At 60.0% G+C, this 16,158-nt stretch overlaps 1 protein-coding gene across 1 annotated transcript; it reads right to left on the bottom strand.

Annotated features, from left to right (window-relative positions):
• Positions 1 to 304: 304 nt before the first annotated feature.
• LOC123028156 (microtubule-associated serine/threonine-protein kinase 3-like) lies at positions 305 to 16,101 on the bottom strand. The gene is made up of 17 exons (XM_044439701.1): positions 15,887 to 16,101; positions 14,132 to 14,152; positions 13,849 to 13,927; positions 12,394 to 12,548; positions 11,569 to 11,644; positions 10,659 to 10,868; positions 9,568 to 9,669; positions 8,616 to 8,748; positions 8,434 to 8,504; positions 7,454 to 7,533; positions 7,153 to 7,361; positions 5,724 to 5,862; positions 4,194 to 4,326; positions 2,727 to 2,892; positions 1,125 to 1,226; positions 907 to 1,037; positions 305 to 484 (listed from the first exon to the last, which is right to left on the bottom strand). The coding sequence occupies exons 1-17, from the start codon at positions 16,099 to 16,101 to the stop codon at positions 305 to 307; spliced, it is 2,202 nt and encodes a 733-aa protein (XP_044295636.1).
• Positions 16,102 to 16,158: the final 57 nt, after the last annotated feature.

The raw sequence follows: 16,158 nt of genomic DNA on the forward strand, positions 1-16,158 counted from the left end.
ATTCGGGGTCAAGATTCGGGTTTGGGTTCGGGGGAGAATATAGATTCAGGGTCAAGGTTCGGGAGAGAATTCGGATTCGGGGTCAAGGTTCGGGTTCGGGCGAGAATTCAGATTCAGGGTCAAGGTTCAGGTGAGAATTCAGATTCGGGGTCAAGGTTCAGGTTTGGGTGAGAATTCAGATTCGGGGTCAAGGTTTGGGTTCAGGCGAGAATTCGGATTCAGATACGGGGTCAAGGTTTGGGTTCAGGCAAGAATTCGCATTCGGGGTCAAGATTCCGGTTTGGGTGAGAATTCAGGTTCAGGGTCAAGGTTCAGGTGAGAATTTGGATTCGGGGTCAAGGTTCGGGTTCAGGCGAGAATTCGGATTCAGGGTCAGGTTCGGGTTCGGGTTCAGCTTGGGATTCGGGGTCAGGATAGGATTAGGATTCAGGGTCGGGGTCGGGTTCAGCTTGGGGTTCAGGTTCGGATTAGGATTCGGGTTACGCTTCGGGTTCAGGTTAGGATAAGGAATAGGGTCAGGTTCGGGTTCACGATGGGATTCGGGGTCAGGTTAGGGTTCGGGTTCGGGTTCGGGTTCAGCTTGGGGTTCGGGTTCAGATTAAGATTCGGGTTAAGGTTAGGATAAGGAATAGGGTCAGCTTCGGGTTCATCTTAGGATTCGGGTTCAGGGTCCGATTCGGGTTCAGCCTGGGGTCCGGTTGGCATTAGGATTAGGGGTCAGGTTTGGGTCCGGGGTCCAGCTTCAGTCCAGCGTGGGCCCCCCCCCCCCCCAGGTTCCCGCCTCGCCCTGGGCCCCATTCCCCCCACCCCACGCACCCCCGGCACCCCAAATATTGTTCGGGGGGGCCCAGACCCCCTTCCGGACCCCCCCCGGACCCCCCAGACCCCCCTCCGGACCCCCCGGACCCCCTTACTGTCGAAGTAGCTGGTGTCGTCCTCGGCCTCGAGCTGTGGGACGAACTCGGCCTTCTGGCGCAGGAGCCCCGTCCAGTCGAGGGCGCGGAAAAAGGGGTGCTGCTTGACCTCGTGGGCGCCCCCTGGGGGGCGGGAGAGGGGGCATTTGACGGGGGGCTCCGGGGGCCCCCCCACATGCTGCCCCGGGGTGGGGGGGGTCCGGGGTGTACCTGTGCCGAGGCGCTCCAGGGGGCGCTGCCGCAGGAGGTGCCGGATGAGGTCCCGGGCATCAGGGGGCACGGCCTCGTCCCCCTGGGGCCAGCTGATCTCGTCTGGAAGGGGAGGGGGGGTGAGAGGGGGCTCGGTGGGGATCGCAGGGCCCATGCGGCACGGCGCGGGGCGGGGAGGCGGGCCCTGTCCTGTGCGGGAGGCTGGAGAGCTGGGACTACGGGCCCCACAGTGCACGGCATGGGGTGGAGAGGCAGGCCCCGTCCTGTGCAGGAGGCTGGAGAGCTGGGACTACGATCCCCACAGTGCACAGCAGGGGACATGGAGGCCGGCCCCATCCTGGGCGGAAGGTGGAGGTCGGGGACAACGGGCCCCACAGTGCACGGCACGGGGAGGCCGGCCCCATCCTGGGCGGAAGGTGGAAGTCAGGGACTACGGGCCCCACGGTGCAGGGCACGGGGCGGGCGGTCCTGTGCAGAAGGTTGAGGTCAGGGACTACGGGCCCCATGGTACACAGCATGGGGCGGGGAGGCGGGCCCCGGGCTGTGCGGAAGGCTGGGGAGCTGGGACTATGAGCCCCATGGGGCACAGCACTGGAGGTGGAGGCGGGCCCCGTGCCATGCGGGAGTCTGGACGGCCAGGACTACGATTCCCACAGTGCACAGCAGGAGCCAGTGAGACAGGTCCCGTCCTGTGCAGGAAAGTTCCAGGCTCTCCGAGACAACAATACCCATAATCCACAGCCCTCGCTCGGGCGCAGGACCCTGTCCTATGCTTCTGGGGGTCTGACCTGACGGCCTTCATGGCCCCTCCAGCCCCACTATCCCATCATCCTGATCCCAGGGTTGGACTTCATGGCCTTCATGGTCCTCCAACTCCACCATTCCGCGATCCCATCATCCACGGTCGGACCCGATGTCCTCCATGGCCCCCCAACTCCACTATTCCATGATCCCATCATCCACGGTCAGACCTGATGGCCTCCATGGCCCCATGATTCCATGATCCCATCATCCACGGTCAGACTTCATAGTCCCGACTCTACTATGGTTCTAGGATGGGACTTGATGTCCTTCATGACCACCTTCAGCTCCACCATCCCATGATCCCATCATCCACGGTCAGACATGACGTCCTCCATGGACCCTCCAGCTCCACAATTCCATGATCCCATCATCCCCGGTCAGGCTCCCTGGCCCCGTCCGACTACTAGGATGGGACTTGATGTCCTCCATGACCACCTTCAGCTCCACCATTCCATGGTCCCATCATCCACAGTTGGACCTGATGTCCTCCATGGACCCTCCAACTCCACAATTCCATGATCCCATCATCCACGGTCAGACTCCATGGCCCCTTCCAACTCTACTATGATTCTAGAGTTGGACCTGCTGGCCTTCAAGCCCCATCCAACTCCACCATCCCATGATCCCATCATCCCTGGTCGGACTCCATGGCCCCATCCGACTCTATGATGGGACTTGATGTCCTCCATGACCACCTTCAGCTCCACCATCCATGATTGTGATCCAGGGACGGGACTGGACGTCCTCCCCCTCCGGACTCTGCCACCCATCATCCTGAGCCCTGGGGGGGGCACTTACCGCTGACGACCTGCCCGAAGAGCTCCTCCGGCGTGTCCCCGAAGAAGGGCACGCAGCCCACCAGGAACTCGTAGAGTACGACGCCCATCGCCCACCAGTCCACCGGCTTGCCGTAGCCCTGGGAGAGGATCACCTCGGGGGCGATGTACTCCGGAGTGCCACAGACCTGCGGGGAGAAGGGGAGGTCTTCTCCGGGGTCCTCGGCCCCAAAGAGTGGACTCGGGGTCCCATCGTCCCCGCATCCCAGGAACTTGGGCCTCGGGGCCGAGGAACCGAGTCCCGGACGTCCCTTGGAGGATCTTCCAAGGTGAAGATCTCAAGAACTTCTGAGGGACACGGTCTTCTTCTCAAGCTGGTTTTAAGGGCTGGGGGGGAGGCCTTTAAGAGTGGACTCGGGGTCCCATCATCCCTGCATCCCAGGAACATGGGTTCCGGGGCCGAGGAACCGGGTCCTGGACGTTCCTTGGAGGATCTTCCAAGGTGAAGATCTCAAGGACTTCTGAAGGACACGGTCTGCTCAAGCTGGTTCTCCAAAGAGCAGACTCGGGGTCCCATCATCCCCACATCCCAGGAACATGGGTTCCGGGGCCCAAGAAACCGAGTCCCGGATGTTCTTTGGAGGACCTTCCAAGGTGAAGATCTCAAGAACTTCTGAGGGACACGGTGTTCTTCTCAAACTGGTTCTCCGGGGGAGGGGGGAGGTGGCCCCGGAGGGCGGACTCAGGGTCCCATCGTCCCCAAGTCCCAGGAACATGGGTTCCGGGGCCCAAGAAACCGAGTCCCTGCAGGACAATGACCTTCCAAGGTGGGGCTGAAGATCTCAAGAACTTCTGAGGGACACGGTCTTCTTCCCAAGCTGGTTTTAAGGGCTAGGGGGGAGGCCCCAAAGTGCAGACTCAGGGTCCCATCATCCCCACATCCCAGGAACATGGGTTCCAGGGCCCAAGAAACCAAGTCCCTGCAGGACAATGACTTTCCAAGGTTGGACTGATCATCTCAAGAACTTCTGAGGGACACGGTCTCCTCCTCAAGCTGGTTTTCCAGGCCGGGGAACATGGTTTTGGGGGGCTTTTGAGGCTGTTATGGGGGTTCTGGGGGCCCCCCGTGCTTCCCACACCCATCATCCCCACCTGCTTGTCCAGGAACTCCAAGCTTGGACCCATCATCTCAAGAACTTCTGAGGGACACGGTCTTCTTCCCAAGCTGGTTTTAAGGGCTGGAGGGGAGGCCCCAAAGTGCAGACTCAGGGTCCCATCATCCCCACATCCCAGGAACATGGGTTCCGGGGCCCAAGAAACCAAGTCCCTGCAGGACAATGACTTTCCAAGGTTGGACCGATCATCTCAAGAACTTCTGAGGGACACGGTCTCCTCCTCAAGCTGGTTTTCCGGGCCGGGGAACATGGTTTTGGGGGTTTTTGAGGCTGTTCTGGGGGCCCCCTGTGCTCCCCACACCCATCATCCCCACCTGCTTGTCCAGGAACTCCCGGGTGTCCTTCTCCACATGCCCCTCGTAGAGGTTGGTGGCCATGTTCATCAGGCCGATCTTGGACAGGCCGAAGTCGGTCAGCTTGATGTGGCCCATGGAGGTGATGAGCAAGCTGCGTGGAGGGACGAGGAAAAGTAAGGGCCCCGGCCGAGCGGCCCATCATCCCCGGCCGGGTGCCCCATCCTGGGTAGGGCGGATGGGGACCGGAGTTGGAGGCGACCCAGCTCAGGAAAGGCTCGGGGAGCACCTGGGCCGGCCTTCCTGGGGCTGTCGGCCCCCCGGCGGGGTGCGGGGACACGGTCCCGGGGCTGGGGATGATGGGAGGGGAAGTCTGGCCCCTCCGGAGCCCAAGGCGCGGGAAGCGGCTTGTGAGAAGCCGTCGGGGTTTGTCCGTTGTCCCGGTTTCTCCCACCATCTGCTTGGCGGGGGCACCAGGCCCAGGGGCTGGGGATGATGGGAGGGGAAGTCCCATCCCAGGGCTGGGGATGATGGGAGGGGAAGTCCAACCCCTCCGGAGCCAAAGGCTCGGGAAGCGGCTTGTGAGAAGCCGTCGGGGTTTGTCCGTTGTCCCAGTTGCTCCCACTGTCCGCCTAGTAAGGGCAGCAGGGGCTGGGGATGATGGGAGGGGAAGTCCCATCCCAGGGCTGGGGATGATGGGAGAGGAAGTCTGGCCTTTCCGGAGCCCAAGGCGCGGGAAGCGGCTTGTGAGAAGCCGTCGGGGTTTGTCTGTTTTCCCGGTTTCTCCCACCCTCCGCCTGGCGGGGGCACCGGGCCTGGGGGCTGGGGACAATGGGCACTGGAGTCCGACCCATCTGGGAGGTGGCAGCATATGAAAAGAAGAATCAACCCACTTCTATAAGAAGCCAGTCGATTTTTCGCAAGGCTGTCGGCCGGCAACTGGTCGGGGGGTGTGCCTCCCGTGGCTGGGGATGATGGGGAGTGGAGTCCTGGCCGTTGGGACGGCGGGGTTTTAGGGAAGCGGGAGACGAGTTCGCGCAAAGGGGATCTGCCAAAATGTTGCCAAAGCTGCTGCCCTCTGGCTGGCCGGGGCTCGGAGTCCCCGCAGCCGGGGATGATGGGTGCCGAAGTCCGACCCAGCCAGGAGGCACCGGCTTACGAGAGCATTGAAGAAACCACGTTCCAGTTCCCTCAGAGCTGCTCCCCTCCGGACGCTCCGGGCCCTGCCAACCGCAGCCGGGGACGATGGGAGCCGAAGTCCCACTCTCAAGAGAGCTCCCCCAAAGAGGCTGCCCTCCAGGTGCTTCCCAAAGCTGGGGACGATGGGATCCCCACCTCCCCCCCACCCGTTCCCCAGTAGGCCAGGCCGCTCCCATTCTGACGACACTCCGACTCCCACGGCACAGCCACGCCTGGGAGCCCGCTGGGAAAATGGGGGGCGGGGACGATGGGCCAGAGGCCCCTCCACTCCCAATGGCCCCGCCCTTCCGCTGGCCCCGCCCTCCACTGGCCCCGCCCCCTCCCACTAGCCCCGCCCCCTCACCCCCTTACTTGTCAGGCTTCAGATCACGGTGCACAATCCCGTAACTGTGAAGGTACTCCAAGGCCAGTACAGTCTCAGCGAAGTACATCCGGGCCATGTCCACGGGGAGGGGCCCCATGTTCTTCAGCAGCGTGGCACAGTCCCCCCCTGGAAGGGAGAGAGAGAGAGCAGGCTGGCACGGCCCCTCACGGGGCGTCCCGACCGGCTGGGTGGCCTCTCCGGAGGACCCATCTGCTTCGCTCTGTTTCTATGCACCTCCCAGCAGAGCCGGGGTCAGACTAGATGACCCTGAGGTTCCTTCTGCCTAACTCTGTTTATACGAGGGGAGCCAGGGTCAGACTACATGTCCCGGAGACCCCTTCCGCCTCACTCGGTTCCCATGTTCCCCTGAGCAGAGCCGGGGTCAGACTAGATGACCCGGAGGCTCCTTCCGCCTCGCTCGGTTCCCATTTTCCTCTGAGCAGAACCTGGGTCAGACTAGATGTCCCAGAGGCCCCATCTGCCTCGCTCTGTTCCCATCTTCCCCCGCACAAAGCTGGGGTCAGACTAGATGACCCAGAGACGCCTCCCGCCTTCTCTGTCTCTATGTGTCTCTGAGCAGAGCCGGAGTCAGACTAGATGACCCTGAGGTCCCATCTGCCTCGCACCGCGTCTATGTTTCTCTGGGCAGAGCCGGGGTCAGACTAGATGACCCTGAGGTCCCATCTTCCTCTCTCTGTCTCTATGCTTCTCCCAGAAGAGCCGGAGTCAGACTAGCTGACCCTTAGGTCCCATCCACCTCGCTCCCTTTCTATCTTCCTCCCAGCAGAGCTGGGGTCAGACTAGATGACCCACAGCCCCCTCCCGCCCCACCTTCCACATACTCCATGACCAGGCAGAGGTGTTGGCGGCTCTCGAAGGAGCAGAACACCCACCTTTCTCCGTGCAGAGCCGGGGTCAGACTAGATGCCCCAGAGACCATTTCCGCCTCGCTCCGTTCCCATGTTCCTCTGAGCAGAGCCGGGGTCAGACTAGATGACCCAGAGCCCCCTTTTCCCCTCGCTCTTTTTCTATGCTACTCCCAGCAGAGCCGGGGTCAGACTAGATGCCCCAGAACCGCCTCCAGCCTCACCTTCCACGTACTCCATGACCAGGCAGAGGTGCCGGCGGCTCTCGAAGGAGCAGAACACCCACCTTCCTCCGCGCAGAGCCGGGGTCAGACTAGATGCCCCAGAGACCCCTCCTGCCTCCCTCTATTCCCATGCTCCTCTGAGCAGAGCTGGGGTCAGACTAGATAGCCCCCAGGTCCCATCTGTCTCGCTCTGTGTCTATGTTTCTCTGGGCAGAGCCGGGGTCAGACTAGATGACCCAGAGCCCCCATCTTCCTCCCTTTCTTTCCATGCATCTCCCAGCAGAGCCGGGGTCAGACTAGATGCCCCGGAACCCCCTCGCACTCACCTTCCACGTACTCCATGACCAGGCAGAGGTGCCGGCGGCTCTCAAAGGAGCAGAACATCCCCACCACGAAAGGGTTGTCGGCGAACGTCAGGATGTCCCTCTCCACGAAAACCTGCTGGATCTGGTTCCGCAGCGCCAGGTTGCGCTTGTTGATCTTCTTCATGGCGAAGCGGCGGCGGCTCTCGCGGTGCCGCACCAGGTAGACGGCCCTGGGGGGGGGGGGGGGGGGGAGCTCCACCATCCCCGGCCAGCCCGACTCTTCCCTCCCCCCCCCCCCCCGCGCCCCGTTGCCCGGACTCACCCGTAGGCCCCGTTGCTGATCAGCTTGATGGTTTCGAAGTCGCTCTCGCAGGGCTGGCGGCGGGGGTGGAGGGTGGAGGCCTGGATGGGGGGGGGGGCGAGATGACTACATGACTCAGGGTCTCCTTCTGCCTCGGGTCCCATGTGGCTCTGAGCAGAGCCGGGGTCAGACTAGATGACCTTAGAGACCCCTTCCGCCTCGTTCTGTTTCTATGCTTCTATGAGCAGAGCTGGGGTCAGACTAGATGGCCCAGAGGACCCATCTGCCTCTCTCGGTTCCCATGTTCCCCTGAGCAGAGCCGGGGTCAGACTAGATGGCCCGGAGGTGCCTACTGCATGGAAAGGGCCATGAAAGCCATCAGGTCCAGCCCGTGGATGATGGGATCATGGAATAGTGGGGCTGAAGGGGCCGGGGAGGCCATCTAGTCCAACCCCTGGATCAGGATGATGGGATAGTGGGGCTGGAGGGACCATGGAGGCCATCCAGTCCACCCCCCGCCATTGCAGGACCCCACGTCCCACCACCCCACCCATCTGGCCACCCAGTTCCTCCCCGAACGTTCCCAGTGTGGGGATCCCCCCCCCGCCCAGGCACATGGGCCCTCCACCATCTTGTCCTGACCCTCCTTCTTGGAGGACCTCCTAGAGGAACACCACGTCCCATCTCCCTCTCTCCTCCCAAGTCCCCCCAAGCCCAGTTGCCCCAGTCTCTCCCCAGTGCAGCCCCTCCCTGGGTCCCGTTTGGAGCCCTCCTGAGAGCTCCCCGCCCCATCCCTCCATCTGTCTCCATAGAGTGGGCAACCAAGCCCATCATCCCCACCTCCGTGGGCCCCAAGCCCCCCAGCCCACAGCTGCCAGCACCGGGCCATTGGGGCCAAAGCCCACCAGACCCATACTCCTGGGCCTGCTGGGCTTCGGTTGCTCCCCCCTCCGGCCGCGGGGCCGCATCCCATGTGCCTGGGCAGGCACGGGCGGTCCTACCTCGGGGGCCGGATCCGCTGCCTCGGGGGCCGTGGACGATGGGCCCTCCGCCGGGCCGGGCTGGGCCTTGTCTGGGGAGAGAAGAAAAATGGGGACGGCCATTGCCCATCGTTCCGGAAGCTTCCATCCCGGCGGAGGATGCGGTGCCCCCCCCCACCCTGGCCGGGGACGGCCCAGCTCACCGTCCAGGGGGTCCTTGGCGAGCCCGAGCTGGTGGATGATGTATCTCGGGATGTCCGCCTTGACCCCGTGGCCGAGCTTGGCGTGTCCCTCGGCCGCCTCCAGCAGGTGGTAAAACTCCTCAGGGTCGAATTCCTGCCAGGACAAAAAAGAGAAAGAGAGGGGGGGGTGGCCGAGCCCGGCGGGACAACGCAACCCATCCTTGGCCCGAGGGCGACCCGAGGGCGTGTCCGAAGAGAGGGTCCGGATGCTGGACAGGCACGGGGGTGGCTTGTTGTGAGACACGGGGTCAGACTGGATGACCCGGAGACCCCTTCTGCCTCACTCTGTTTCCATGTTTCTCTGAGCAGAGCTGGGGTCAGACTAGATGACCCGAAGGCCCCTTCTGCCTCGCTCTGTTGCTATGTTTCTCTGAGCAGACTGGGGTCAGACTAGATTGCCCGGGAGACCCCTTTTGCCTCACCCAGTTTCGATGTTTCTATAAGCGGAGCCAGACTGGGACGGGGTCAGACTAGATGGCCCAGGAGACCCTTCATGCCTCGCTCTGTTTCTATCTTTCTCTGAGCAGAGCTGGGGTCAGACTAGATGGCCCAGACCCCTTCCCCCTCTCTATGTTTCTATGAGCGAAGCCAGACTGAGACAGGATCAGACTAGATGTCCCAGAGGCCCCTTCCGCCTCGCTTGGTTTCTGCATTTCTTTGAGTGGAACCAGGGTCAGACTAGATAACCCACAGACCCCTTCTGCCTCACCCTGTTTCTAAGTGTCTCTGAGCAAAGCCGGGGTCAGACTAGATGACCCAGAGGCCCCTTCCACCTCGCTCTGTTTTCATGTTTCTCTGAGCAAGCCTGGGTCAGGAGGGGGGCAGCAGAAGGGGGTCCCATAGGCCGGCAAATGGTGGAGCACCTTTCCTCTGCCCGTCCCCCCCCCCCGGCACGGAGGGGCCCCATCCATACCAAACATTCCAGCAGCCGTGCCGGGCGGGAAATGACGAGGAGCAATTTCCGGATGAGCTGCTCCACGAAGTGCAGTTCCTCGCTCTCGGATCGTTCCTGGGCCTGTGGGGGAGGTGAGAGAGCCGTCTGCCCCCCGGTGTGTGGACGGAGCTGGCAGGAAACGAGGGGCTCATTCGGGGGCCCCGTGGGCGAGGGCGCAGCTCCCTCGCGGGCCTGTCCCGTGGGGGGACAAGCCTGCAGCCCCACGGAAGGGCGGACCAAGCAGCAATGCCTTCCCCAACCGGATTTGGTTAACTTAAGCTCCCTGCTGAGACACCGTCTCCATCTCCGCCTATAGTTACCCGCTGAGACAACATGTGCATCTCCCCTATAGCTCCCCACCGAGACAGCTGCATCTCCCCATAGCTCCCCACTGAGAGAACGTCTGCACCTCCCCCACAGCTCCCAACTGAGACATCTGCACCCCCTCCTATAGTACCCCCAGGGATACATCGGCATCTCCCCCTATAGCTCCCCAACGAGACAATATCCGCATCCCCCCCATAGTCACCCGAGACATCTCCATCCAGGGTGCCCTGTGCCCCGCCCTGACCCCCACGAGACAACATCTCCATCTCCCCCTATAACTCCCCACTGAGACAGCATCTCCATCTCCCCCTATAGCTCCCCACTGAGAGAAAATCTCCATCCCTGCCTAAAGCTCCGCAAAAACTTGCGACTCCAGGCCGCTGCTGGCCCAGGTGGGCGGGCAGCCCCACGCCCCACGCCCCGCCACCCCCTCCCCACCTGGGGGCTGGGGACGATGGGCCTCACGTCTCTCAGCATCCTCTCCAGCTTCTCCTGCAGCTCCAGGAAGTACCGGGCTGTGACCAGGGCACCCCGCGCCCCGACCCCCCAAGACAACATCTCCATCTCCCCCTATAGCTCCCCTATGAGACAACATCTCCATCCCTGCCTATAGCTCCCCAAAAATTTGCGACTCCAGGCCGCTGCAGCCGCCCGCTGGCTGCCGGCCCAGGCAGGCAGGCAGCCCCGCACCCCACGCCCCGACACCCCCTCCCCGCCCGGGGGCTGGGGACGATGGGTCTCACGTCTCTCAGCATCCTCTCCAGCTTCTCCTGCAGCTCCAGGAAGTACCGGGCCGTGACCAGGGCGCCCCGCGAGGTGGCCAGGCAGTCCCGGGCCAGCTCCAGGACCTGGTGGTGGACGAACCCCAGGACGCCGTCCCCCAACGGGGGCGTCGCGCCGGGGGAGCCGCTCCGGATGATTTCGGCCAGGCGCTCCTCCATCTGGGCCGTGGCCTGCGGGGAGGAGGAGGAGGAGGACCGGAAATGCCCGGGAGCCGGTGGGGAGGGAGGATCCCCGGGGTCCCCCGACTCGAGGGGAAGAAGGGGAGGGGCCTCGGAGCACGTGCAGAGTGCCGCGCCACCTCCGGCACGCTGCCGGGGCCCGAAGCGCGGGGGAACGGGCACCTCTCCGGGCGATGTGTTTTGTAACAAACGTATTCGATATATTTATAATAGACATATTCTATATTTTTTTACCTCGGGGGCCCCTTCTGCCTCGCTCTCTTTCTACGGGTCTCTGAGCAGAGCTGGGGTCAGACTAGATGACCTTGGAGGCCCCTTCAGCCTTGCTCGGTTCCCTGGTTTCCCTGAGCAGAGCCGGGGTCAGACTAGATGGCCCTAAGGTCCCATGCTCCTCCCTTGGTTCCCATGTTCCCCTGAGCAGAGCTGGGGTCTGCCTAGATGGCCCCGAGGCCCCTTCCGCCTCCCTCTGTTCCCATGTTCCTCTGAGCAGAGCCGGGGTCAGACTAGATGACCTTGGAGGCCCCTTCTGCCTCCCTCTGTGCCCATGTTCCTCTGAGCAAGGCCGGGGTCAGACTAGATGGCCTCCGTTTGCCCTCCCCTGATCCCCCCAGGCCCGACCCAGTGGGGGGGGCCCAGCACCCCCCGAGTGCCCCCCCGCCGCTGTGGGGCCGGATTCCCATGTGCCACTCACCGTGGGGAAGCGCTCCTTGTAGACGTGGTTTAGCATCACGACCTCGTTGTCGACGGCACCGCCGGTCCTCCCGGGGCTGCGGGGGGGGAGCACAGTCGGCATGGGGGGCCGGGGGCATGACCCCCAGGCAGTCCTGGAGGGCCCGGGCCGCCCCACAGCCCCCCACAGCCCCACTCCCACCCAACGGGGGTCCCCCCATCCAATGGGGGTCCCCCTCGTGGTCCAAGCCCCCTCACCCCGCATCCAATGGGGATCCCCCCATCCGTACCAAGCCCCCCTCACCCCCAGCCAATGGGGGTCCCCCTTGTGGTCCAAGCCCCCTCACCCCACATCCAATGGGGGTCCCCCATTCGTACCAAGCCCCCCTCAATCCCACCCAATGGGGGTACCCCCATCTGTACCAAGCCCCCCTCCCACCCCGTCCATCCCGAGCCCCCCTCACCCCACATCCAAGGGGGGTCCCCCATTCTTACCAAGCCCCCCTCCCACCCAATAGGGGTCCCCCCATCCATACCAAGCCCCCCTCACCCCCACCCAATGGGGGTCCCCCCATCCGTACCAAGCCCCCCTCACCCCCATCCAATGGGGGTCCCCCTCGTGGTCCAAGTCCCCTCACCCCACATCCAATGGGGGTCCCCCATTCTTACCAAGCCCCCCTCCCAGCCAATGGGGGTCCCCCCATCCGTACCAGGCCCCCCTCCCTCCCACCCAAAGGGGGTCCCCCCATCCCTCCCTCACCCCCCTCCCCTGCCTCCCATGGGGGCCCCCCACACGGCCCGGCCCCCCCACACTCCCCCAGCCCCCCCACCCGGACCCCCCACGCACCTCAGGCTCCGGGACCGCGGCCGGAAGTGGGGGCGCCCCTCCTCGCCCCCGGCGCCCCCCGCGCCCCGGAAGTGCCGGGAGAGGAAGTGGAGCTCATCCGGCGTGGGTTCCGAGGGCAGCTGGTGCAGGCGCTCCCGCGAGGAAGACGAGGAAGACTGCGGTCGGGGGGGAGAAAGGGGAAGGGGAAGAGGAGGAGAGAGGGGAAGGGGAAGGGGAAGAGGAGGAGAGAAGGGAAGGGGAAGAGGAAGGGGAAGAGGAGGAGAAAGGGGAAGAGGAAGAGAAAGGAGAGAGGGGAAGGGGAAGGGGAAAAGGAAGAGAGAGGGGAAGGGGAAGGGAAAGAGGAGGAGAGAGGGGAGGGGAAGAGGAAGAGGAAGAGGAAGAGGAAGAGAGAGGGGAAGGGGAAGAGGAAAAGGAAAAGGAAGAGGGGGGCGGATGAGGCGCCCCCCCCCCAGCCCCGGATCCCCCAGCCCAGATGGGGTCCCCCCGGGGCGGCCGGCAGAGCCCCCAAAACGGGATTCATGGAATAATGCCAATTAATGGATTTTAATTAATGAATTCAAGGATATAATAATTTGGATTATGTCTGTTTATTCCTGTAAGCCGCCCCGAGGCTTTTTGCGAAGGGGACGGCACACAGAAACTTTAAATAAACAAAATAAATAACTAACTAAATAAAAAGAATTAATTACCAATTAATCCGATTGATTATTCTGGAGCTATTATTGGTCAATAACTCTCTATCGTTCTCATTAGCAATCTATTCTCCCACATTAATCAAGCCATTTATAATTATACTATTTATAATTATACTATTTAAACTGATATAAATTAATCGCCTGAGCTATTATTGATCTATTATTGAACTATTCCGGAGCTATTATTGATCTATTATTGAACAATTCCGGAGCTATTATTAATCAATAACTCTCTATCGTTCTCATTAGCAATATATCCTCCCACACTAATCATGCGATTTATAATTATACTATTAATAATTTTACTATTTATAATTATACCATTTAAACTAATATAAATTCATAGCCTGAGCTATTATTGATCTATGATTGAACTATTCCGGAGCTATTATTGATCAATAACTATCGTTATCATTAGCAATCTATCCTCCCACACTAATCATGCGATTTATAATTCTACTATTTATAATTTTACTATTTCTAATTCCCCTATTGATGCTGCTACAAATTAATATCCCGAGCTATGATTGATCCATTATTGATCCATTATTGATCCATTATTGATTGATTGATTAATTATTATTATTTTTGGACGTAATCGATGAATCGCCTCTTAGGGTTTCCCGGGAGGGAGAAGCCCCCGCCGCCCCGCCAGGCCTGCCCCCCTTCCCACAATCCCCCGGGAAAGGGGAGGGGAAAGGGGTAAATCCATCATCCCCTCCCGGGGGGTGCCACCCCCACACCCATCGTCCCCGGTTACCGAAACGGTGGAGCTGGGCGTGTTGGTCCCGTATCCGGATGAGGGGAGGGAGGCCAGGGACCACCTCCGTCCGTCAGCCCTGTGGGGAGAGAGACCCGGGCCGAGCTCGTGGGCGCCCTCACAAGATGGCCGCCCTCGGACACCCCCCCCGGGGGGGTCCCCGTGGCCCCGCAGGGCGGGGATGATGGGCGTACCCGGGCCGCCGGTCCCCCCACCCCGCGGGATGCCAAAAACCCCGGATTTCGGGAGCCCCGGGAACCCAAATCCCACTCCGAAGACGTACCTTTCCGGCCGGGGGCCATGGCTGTGGACGATGGGTCATGGGTCCGGCGGGAGGGCGAGGTTGAATCCGGGTCGGAAAGCGGGAAGGGGAAGAAAAGGGGGAGAATTGAGAGAGAGAGAGAGAAAAACCGCGACCCCCAGCACTCCGAAGCCCATCAGCCCCCCATCAGCGAGCACGACTCCGAAGACCATCGGCCCCGAGAGGTTTGTAGGGACGGGGTGGGAAAGCTCGGAAGGAAGAAATAACAAAAAGGATGAGCTGGAAAAGCTTTCAGGAAATAAATTAAAATAAGTTCTTTATTTTTTAGGGAATAAAACACAATTGTATTTATTTTATTTTTTAGGGAATAAAACACAATTGTATTTATTTTATTTTTTAGGGAATAAAACACAATTGTATTTATTTTATAGTGAATAAAACACAATTGTATTTATTTTATTTTTAGGGAATAAAACACAATTGTATTTATTTTATAGTGAATAAAACACAATTGTATTTATTTTATTTTTTAGTGAATAAAACACAATTGTATTTATTTTATTTTTAGTAAATCAACTACAATTGGTTTTATTTTGAGTAAATAAACTACAATTACATTTATTTTAATTTAGTAAATAAAACAGTTGTATTTTTTTTAGTGAATGAAACACAATTGTATTTATTTTATTTTATAATAAAACACAATTGTATCTATTTTATTTACAGTAAATAAAACACAATTGTATTTATTTTACTTTTAGTAAATCAACTACGATTGGTTTTATTTTGAGTAAATAAACTACAATTACATTTATTTTAATTTAGTAAATAAACTACAATTATATTTATTTTTATTTAGTAAATAAACTACAATTATATTTACTTTTTTAGAAAATGAAACACGATTTTATGTATTTTATTTTTAGTAAATAAAACACAATTGCCTTTATTATATTTTTAGGAAATAAAATGCAATTATTTTCTTTCCATTTTTAGTAAATAGATCGGAATATCAGGGCGTTGGGGGGGGGAGTGGCAGATCCGGGTGGATCTCCGAGGATCAAGTGCAGCTGCATCCGAATAGATCGGAATATCGGGACGTCAGGGAGGAAGCGGCGGATCCGGGTGGATCTCCGAGTATCAAGTGCAGCTGCATCCGAATAGATCGGAATACCGGGACATTGGAGGGGGAGCGGTGGATCCGGGTGGATCTCTGAGGATCATGCGCAGCTGAATAAATAGGGATGTCAGGAAGGGGGCGGCAGATCCGGGTGGATCTCCGGGGATCATGGGCAGCGGCATCCAAATAGATCGGACTATCGGGACGTCGGGGAGGGAGCAGCGGATGCGGGTGGATCTCCAGGGATCATGGGCAGCGGCATCCAAATAGATAGGAATATCGGGGAGGGAGCGGCGGATGCGGGCGGATGCCTGGGGATCATGGGCAGCGGAATCTGAATAGATCGGAATATCGGGGAGGGAGCGGCAGATGTGGGCAGATCCCCAGGGATCATGGGCAGTGGCATCCGAATAGATCGGAATATCGGGGAGGGAGCAGCGGAGGCGGGCGGGTCTCCGGGGATCATGGGCAGCGGCATCCGAATAGCTGGGAATATCGGGGCGTTGGGGAGGGAGCAGCAGAGGCGGGCAGGTCTCCGGGGATCATGGGCAGTGGCATCCAAATAGCTGGGAAGATCGGGGCGTCGGGGAGGGAGTGGCAGAGGCGGGCGGATCTCCGGGGATCCCGGGGGATCCGGGTGCGGGTGGGGGGCTCACCTGCGGGCGAACGGGAAGCTGGCGGGGGTCCCTCCGGAGAAGCTGCGGGGGCTGCCGGCGGGGCTGCTGGCGGCTGCGGGGAGAGCGAGAGGGTGGGCGGGGGTCCAACCGGCGCAGCGCGCGGCCCGGCAGGGAGCGGGGCGCCGTACCCCAGCGGGCACACGTGTCCTGCGACGTGCGCCGTGCGCTATAGTGTCCGCAATGTGTGTGTGCATACAGGCGCGCGCACACACACACATTTTATATATCTATACACACACACACACACACAC

Source organism: Varanus komodoensis, unplaced genomic scaffold (genome assembly GCF_004798865.1).
Source record: "Varanus komodoensis strain SLA01 unplaced genomic scaffold, ASM479886v1 scaffold355, whole genome shotgun sequence".
Lineage (NCBI taxonomy): Eukaryota > Metazoa > Chordata > Lepidosauria > Squamata > Varanidae > Varanus > Varanus komodoensis.